Genomic DNA, 8,552 nt, shown 5'->3' with positions numbered 1-8,552 from the left:
GACAAATAGTATTGGAACTATTGAGATACTTTTATTGTCTCTTTGGTTTTTGTGGCATGTTTATGAATATGAGTGGTTTTGAAATTAAGAGGTAAACTGGAGCGCCCCAAATCGTAATCCAGAAATGTTTTTTGTTTTTTGACTACTTTGAAACCATATATGCAGAATATGCAAAAAACCTTAGGTGGAGATGCAAAATTCTCTTACAGGAAGGAACTGTACCAAAAAAGGAACTCAAATGCAGAATGCAAAAATACCAGTAAGTACCACTAACTACCGGCATGTTATTTCTGACAATGACAAATAAAAAAGTTATATTTAACTATTTTTCATCGACAGTAACTTGGCGACCACAATATATACTGAATTACAATGCAGGGCTTACATTAGGATCTTCCAGCACTCTGCTTGACAAACTGGATCGTTTGAAGTTTTAACCAAGCGCACCTGGCATAAGTGGTGTATCCGTTATCGAAACACCACTGTAAATTGGTACTAAAGGTGGGACAAAGATGTCTCACAGGAAGGCGGGCGCTGCATGCCAGCAGAGTTGTTGCGATGTAAGGTGTGAGTGATGGTTATGATAGGAACCTGCATTCCCCCCACTTCCCGTTTTAGCTGCTATCCCACAGGTCCCATTAGTCAATTACACCTCAGTACTGCTGATTTACATGAGCTGAAAACGAACCTGCATCCCAAGCATCAAACACTTCCGGAGCTATATATTCTTCCTGTGGAGCTTAGGTGTGTTTGTGACTAATTCAGGAGAAGTCAAATTATTCATTAACTCGCTTTTTCTCTCTCAGCATCCCGACTGATCCTTGTGTTCAACAACTCAGGGGCGCAGGCAAAAATGCAAATTAGAAAGTAAGGAAATTAATTGGCTCGCCTGACAGACATGTTTATTAAAGTTTGACATAAAACAGAACCGTGCAATAAAAAGCTTGCAATACAAAGCAGCAGACAAAAATGACGATAATAATCATACGTGTCAGTTAATCAAGTATTTTAATGAAGGCCAAACTTTCCTGTCAATCACGCAACGCAATACTTAACTAAAATGCTGTCAATGTGTTTACATGCTGGAAGTATTTTGTTTTTAAGCGAAGATGCAAAGGTAATTCAAGATAGTCATGCCTTCAAAACATTACTTCTAAAGATTGAACAGCTTTGAACCAAATCATTCAAGGGATATGTTTTAGGTGTGATCTGCCGAAACCTAAGAAATAGCTTAATACAGGGAGTGCAGAATTATTAAGCAGGTTTTTGAGTATTCATTTTATTATAGAACAACAACCATGTTCTTAATGAACCCAAAAGACTCACTAATGTCAAAGCTGAGTACTTTTGGAAGATGGAGTGGGGCTTTATTAGTTTTAGCTATTTTAGAAGGATATCTGTGGGTCCGGGTGACTATAACTGTGCGTATACAGTATAATTATTAGTCAACTTAACAAATATTGTATATACCCATTTCAATGATTTATTTTCACTAGGGAAGCCAATATAACAGCTCAACATTCACAAATATACATTTTTGACATTCAAAAACCTTTATTTTTTGATCTGTTCACGATCAAAATTGCGTGCAGCAGCAACCACAGCCTCACAGACACTGTTCAGAGTAGTGTCCTGTGTTCCTTCCTTGTAAATCTCACATTTGATGAGGGATCACAGGTTCTCTATGGGGTTCAGATCTGGTGAACAAGGAGCCCATGTCAATAGTTTGTCTTGTTTTAGACACTTTCTTGACAGCCACGCTGTGGAGTACTTGGATGCGTTGACAGCAAGTAGGATCATTGTCCTGCATGAAAATCATGTTTTTCTTGAAGGATGCAGACTTCTTCCTTTACCCCTGCTTGAACGTGTCTTCCAGAAACTGGCAATAGGAATGGGGGATGAGCTTGACTCATCCCAAAAAGGCCCCACAAGCTGATCTTTGATGATACCAGTACCCCCACCTCCACCTTGCTGGCATTGCAGTCAGACTAGAGCTCTCTGCCCTTTACTGATCCAGCCACAGGCCCATCAAGACTCACTCTCATTTCATCAGTCCATAAAACCTTAGAAAAATCAGTCTTGAGATATTTCTTGGCCCAGTCTTGACGTTTCAGCTTTTGTGTTTTGTTCAGTGGTGGTCGAGTTCAGCCTTTCTTACCTTGGCCATGTCTCTGAGTATTGCACACTTTGTGCTTTTGGGCACTCCAGTGATGTTGCAGCTCTGAAATACGGCAACGTAGGTGGCAAGTGCCATCTTGACAGCTGCACGCTTGACTTTTCTCAGTTCATGGGCAGTTATTTTGCGCCTTGGTTTTTCCACACGCTTTTTGCCACCCTGTTAAATATTTTGAATGAAACGCTTGATTGTTTGATGATCACGCTTTGAAAGCTTGGCAATTTTAAGAGTGCTGCGCCCCATGCACACCTGTTATAGGGTGTTGATGTCATTAGACCATACCCCTTCTTATTACAGAGACGCATATCACTTGATATGCTTAATTGGTAGTAGGGTTTCCAGCCTATACAGCTTGGAGTAAGATGAAGAGGATGATGTGGTCAAAAAACAAATTTGCCTAATAATGCTGCACCCCCTGTACAGCACTTGAAGTGGAAAAAAATAAGTGCAGATTTTCACCTTATTCTACTGTTGCCAAGTAAATTAGACAGTTGGTAATATCAGATCATTAAGTGAATTAATAAACAAATCTATAATAGAGGTAGTAATTTCTGCCCGAATTTGGAATGTCCAAATGAATTTGAATTCACCTCAAGTATCGTGAGCCCGGCTAGAGTTCAACACTCTGGTTAGCAACTAGCCGCCAACGTTAGCGACTAATTGTGCCTTGTCCTACACTGACGCATCATTGCCTCGCCTTTTTTCTCTTTAATTTGGGGGACCCACATTACTTAAGGGGTTGTATGAGTGTCAAGTGTACAAGAGAGAAACGTAACAAGAGTGGGTACTATGGGCTCATGTTAAATCCCGGAAGTGTTGTTACATCATTCAGCTGTTTACAGGCAATTTAAAGCAATAGTTTAATCCGGCAACACTTTGCAAAAAAAGCAGACCAGTCAGACCATTGCAACATCAGAAGCTGCGTTTGTGCTTAATTTATAATTCATGGTTTGTCATGACTTAATTGTTTTTTTACTTATTGTGCCATTCATTGGAAAGGAGCTTTGTAGCGTTTGAAAGAATGAGTCGCGGCACGTGTTCATGCAGGTTTGATAGAGTATTTCAAGCCAGATGCACCATTCATAAAAAGCATCTAACATTTTAAGAGGAGTGCTTGTGAGCGTTTGTGAAAATATTAATAAAATATTGTGTTCAATTTTTGCTACAAAACATAAGTAAATACGATGGGTTTACTTCTCTTCAACAGTCCTTGAGACATGTCATTACGCTGAAGTCACTAGCGCATCAACTTGATCCTTAAACGCCATCTAGTGCAGATGTCTGGTGGTACAAAGAAGGCACCACAAGGTGCAGATTTTACCCTTCGGTTTCACACTAAACTAAAATGGGTAATTTGCACAAAACACAATAAAGTTGGATTCGGTGGATGGGTCCTTGAAAGATCACTCTATACGATGCACATCATTTTCCTCATTAAATTAATGACTGCTCATCAATCATCTGTCTGCTGCTAAATTTAAAATATCACAATTTGCTGCACTGCTGTGACAGTGTCCTTTAAATACAGTATTGTAAATACAGTACTGTAGATGTGTTCGTACACTGCTTATTTTGCAATATAGTGAAATAAATTCAGACCAAAACTAAATTTATTTTATAAATGTCAAGTATAAAAAAAACACAGATTGTATTGTGGTAAAATATCATAGAGTATTACAAATATTTCTAACAAGTTCACTAAAATGTGTAAAGCTTTATTTACAACAAATGTATAACAAAAACATTGAAAGCACAGAGAGTGGGATAAAAAACCTGTCCCAACGATCATAAAAATATCTACCTTTTATTTTATGAACCATAATATTTTACAAAATAAAATCTAAAGTTTCAATGTGCAACACACAGTGCTGTAAAATGATCATTTTGACATTGCAGCAGACATCAAGCTGTGGCTGTCAGAGCACAGAGCGATACTTACAAGCAAACATGAACCAGACGGCACATAAATTCTCTGGATAAATAAAGACTCGAACCCGGAGGGCCTGCCTCACGTGGTCACCACGACAACACACTATTTCCTCACATAATCGGGACCTGCGCAACAACACAAGACACAGAACTCAGAGTGAATTACTTCATAAAATAATATTGGCAGTGAAGTTATTGTCACAATAGAGGGACAACTAACACAAACTAAGTTTATTCAGAATTGTGGGTTTTTAGGATTATCCCAAGAGAATTGTGTTAATTAAAACATTAAACGTTTTTCCAACAGTTGGAACATAATTTCAGATCAATTTTGCAAAGGTGATATACGATTTGAATTGACTGGATTAAGCCCTATTTCAAGCTTACTTGAGGCATGTGGAAAAAGCTCTGCGGGCATTGCGGTGTAGAAAGTGGATGGGGAAGCCTTTGAAGGTGTGCCCGTATGGGACAGCCCTCCTGATTGCATCCTGAAATTCCTCGTTTCCACATGAGATTCCTGTGCAACGCTCCATCTCATAGGCTGACAAGGCTGAGGACAGCAAGTAGGACAGGTGGTCATCCCAGACTGTTGACAGGTTCAAGTCCTAGACAAGAAAGATGATACACAAACACATTAGACAAGGTTCATCTGTGGTTGGTTCATAATAACTTGAATGTGTATGTACGATTATAATCTTCAACATAAGATATGTGGCTATTGGAGGGTTTTCATTTGCAAATTAGTGCATAGAACAAACGGAAATTCTTCCTACATTCCAAAAACTGACATGGTACTGTATGTTAGTCACGTTAAGTTGTCCTTAAGCGTGTTTGTGTGTATAAATTGTTGTTCGTCGTTGTGTGTCCTGAAAGTGGACACTTTGTGTCCATTGCATCACTATGTCCTACCTTCCTGTGCTCGGAGATCAAGTACCTCATCTCAAGCTCCAGCTGATTGCTGACAGCAGCAGCATCAAGAGTTGATGAGCTGAGTGGAGGAAGAGGGGGCAGAGAGTTGGAGGAGCCAGCATCACACACGGTCTTCAGAGCTTCTTCACTCATTGCTTTCCATCGAGACTGATTCTAAAAAGAGGGAAATCATATACTAAATATCAAACAGAAAGCTTGCTTTGTTATGTTTTCGGTCAACCTGATATCAACAATTCAATTGAAAACTGCATTTGGTTGTTTGTTTCTGTGTGTGTCCCGCAATTGGCTGGCAACCAGTTCAGGGGTTAACCACGCATACTGCCCAAAGACAGCTGGGATCGGCTCCAGCACGCTCATGACCCTTGACAGAATGAAGGAATGAATGAAAGGATGGATGATAACAAAAATAAGCAACTTTTTTTTTACCTGAAGGTCAAAGACACACAGTTCCACAGCATCAGATGGCTGACAGTTGGCCAGGAAGCTCTGGTGGTTGAAGACGCAACCCACTGTGCGGTAGGGGTATGGTGGTTTAGGCTGGGATGTCAAAGGTGGGGCATCAGGGTCGATGGCTTGATGTAGGTATCTGACCAGACATTTGGAACCACAGGCATGCTCAATAGGGGTGTATCAAAAAAAAAAAAGAATCTTTGAAGATTTCAAATCCTCATTTAATATGATGCCACCACGCAGCCCGTTGGAAGTCACACTTGCACGGCAGGACACACGTAAACAAAGATGGAGAATTTACTGGCACTGTCCTCGTTGAAGGCAAAGATTGAGGGCATAGGTTTATCTACATGATGCAGACTGTGAAGCCAATATACGCTATACCATCCTAAAGGTTTTTCAACTGAAACAGCTGATTCACAGCTTTATCAAGAGACTGAAAGAAAAGTCGCCAGCGCCTTGACCGAAACGAGCAGTTTGACACTAAAATGTGATGCGTGGACATCGAGAGCAATTCAGTCTTTTGGTGTGATGATTGTGACTTGTGTGATGCACGAAGGCAACACAGCCACAAAAGTCCAAAAATTGGAATCGAATTGTGAGACAGTCAAAGATTCCCACCTCTGATCTCTGAGACCGATTGGCAAGATTCATTACAGCAGATGCTGCAACCTTAAAAACCTATCATTCAAATTAACATGATAAATACACGTGTGAACCACCTCTGTACTAAGTCAATAAGGCTGTAAAATTCAGAAGCAGGACTGTTAGCTTAATAGTCGATATGTACCTGTGTGCAGTCAGGCTCTCCCAGAAAGTTATACTTCCATCAGTACCTTGGGTCATGACCCAGGTGTGTGGAGTCCCCTTAGCTTTGGTGCCCACACACACATATGCATCGAGGCCAAAGCCAAGGAGGAGGCTGCACAAGAGGGTAGAGTGGTCCTCACAGTCCCCCTGAGGGAGACACAAATGAAATGTTAGAATTCATGAGTCTTTTTTGTGTTTTGAGAGTTGTTCTCACAGCCAATAATATAGATATGCTTATATGTTGTCTTATATGTATGTAAATGTGTTTAAATGCTGAAACTGTACATTATTTTTATTCAATTTAATAGGGTTCTCTTTGCTTTGACTTTGAATGTCTTCAGCTCTTTTGTTTATTAATGTTTTTAGAGCATCGGTCTCAATCTCCAGTCTTTGAGGGCGGGTGTCCTGCATGTTTTCCGTTCTTCTCTCTCAAACACCACTGATTCAAATGATTGACTGATCAGCAACTCATCAGCAAGCTCTGCAGAATCTTGAAAATGATCTTAATCATTTGAGTCAGGTGTGTTTGAGAAAGAATTGAAAACATGCAGGATTGCAGCCCTTGAGGACTGGAGTTTCAGACCTATGTAATTTAGAGATGATGTTTTGGTTGTGTGAAGCACAATGACTTTTGTGAAATGTTCACTAAAAATAAGGTTGTCATGAAGGATCAAAGTGAGGCATCGGAACACTTTCTAAATCGATACATTCTTTTAAGAGTTTTGAGAATTGTCTATGAGAATATAAGGTGATCTATTGGAAGCATTTTTGAATAAAAATATTTTCGATTTGATGATATTTACATTAATGTCAAGATTATGAGATGAGAACCGAAGTAGAAAAAAGCGATTCGTCGCAATCATGGAAAATTATGCAATTAGTTAAAAATCGGAATTGCTTGACAATAGAAGTGTTCCCAAAAATCAATTCACATAAGAATCAAGATTCTAATTTACTGGTCCATCAAGTCACTTAGGTTTGCGATACCTAATCAAATAACAAAGCTTGCATCTTACATTCTAGTGGTTGGTATTAACAAATCAAAATTAAGACTAGAGTATCAGTTGTCGTTCACCCACTGTTTTTGTGGAAAGGGGAATTGTCAGAATACAAAACTTAAATAAATATTTCAAAATGACACTTTGTCTTCATTTGTCAATATCTTGTACAGAGGACTGATGTATAATTGTGAGACAAAGATCTCTTCCTTACTTACTGTACAATACAAATTTTAATAATTGACCCTGAAAAATGATAGGTTATACAGAAAACATTCAATATGATGGCAAATTTAAGGTAGGAACAATTTGTGTTCACAATTTGCCAGTGTAGCCCCATTTTTGAGGTGAGGGGCACTGAGACTTTCTGGTGTACATCTGAGTAATTGCAACCCCCCCCCCAAAAAAGGTTTGTAATTCCACAACATGGTAATAAAACAATACTTAGTCGTTCTAAATGAAACCATTTCAACATAGTTTGTGCACTAAAAAACCAAGATACCTTAAGAGGGCACCAATTTAATCTTGTATTGCTTAAATGCCATAAAATTGTTGTCTGATTTTCACAATACAGTAGTAATGTTAAATGTCCACCTGCTGCATTTCGATATTTTTAATATGCTTTGTGTCAGAAGCAGCATGCAAGCATCTCTATCCTGGAACATGTTTTCCTTTAAAGAGGTGTGACTAGAGCTGACTGCTGCTGCAGTACACTGGCTGGAGCTCACCACAACTCACGAATGATAGATGTTCCCCAGTAGTGCTAATATGGATGCCAGCATCCGAACAGACTGGGGACAGATGAGGCTAAATTAATTTTTCTTGGAATGAAAGTCATAAATCATAGCTGACAAGCGCCACTTTGTGAGAGCTGTGTTGTGTCTGTCTTGCCAGGCACAAACAGCAGAGCAGCGGGAAACATTTATCCTGTGGTGGTTTGGGAAATCCGCAGGAAAATGCATAACTGCAGAAATATTTCTTCTCAGAAAATCCTATCACATGCTGTAATAAATTAAATATCATATAAAAACACAAATTATTAGATTCATGCAAATCTAAAAAACAAAAACATTTTATTCTTTGTGAGTCAAATAATAAGGCACACTAAAGCAATATTTGAGGATTTTTATGCTGTTGCGGTTATGGGGGGAGGGAGGGGGGCGGGGTGAGGCAATGTGCGCGTAGGTGCAAATGCTGAAACTAAAGTTTAGATGCTTTAATTTTTTGACAAACCTGAATATTACTTTGTGAGAAAGCCC

General features: G+C 39.3%; 1 protein-coding gene across 2 annotated transcripts in view; it reads right to left on the bottom strand.

Annotated features, from left to right (window-relative positions):
• Positions 1-3,768: 3,768 nt before the first annotated feature.
• The window catches only part of cep76 (centrosomal protein 76), an 11,087-nt gene continuing 6,303 nt past the window's right edge, over positions 3,769-8,552 (bottom strand). The window contains exons 9-13 of one of the 2 annotated variants that reach the window (XM_088410261.1): positions 6,276-6,442; positions 5,462-5,621; positions 5,015-5,188; positions 4,493-4,710; positions 3,769-4,231 (exon numbers count right to left, since the gene is read on the bottom strand). In XM_088410261.1, coding sequence (XP_088266387.1) covers positions 4,093-4,231; positions 4,493-4,710; positions 5,015-5,188; positions 5,462-5,621; positions 6,276-6,442 — 858 coding nt within the window. In that variant the 3' untranslated portion in view covers positions 3,769-4,092. Of the gene's footprint in view, positions 4,232-4,492; positions 4,711-5,014; positions 5,189-5,461; positions 5,622-6,275; positions 6,443-8,552 lie in introns of those variants that run through there. The other variant, XM_088410262.1, reaches the window with a different exon arrangement.

This window comes from Hippichthys cyanospilos, chromosome 3, assembly GCF_059441005.1.
Source record: "Hippichthys cyanospilos isolate Australia breed blue-spotted pipefish chromosome 3, RoL_Hcya_1.0, whole genome shotgun sequence".
Classification (NCBI taxonomy): Eukaryota; Metazoa; Chordata; class Actinopteri; order Syngnathiformes; family Syngnathidae; genus Hippichthys; species Hippichthys cyanospilos.
The sequence above is the reverse complement of the archived record's forward strand: the minus strand, read 5'-3'. Positions and strand labels throughout refer to the sequence as shown.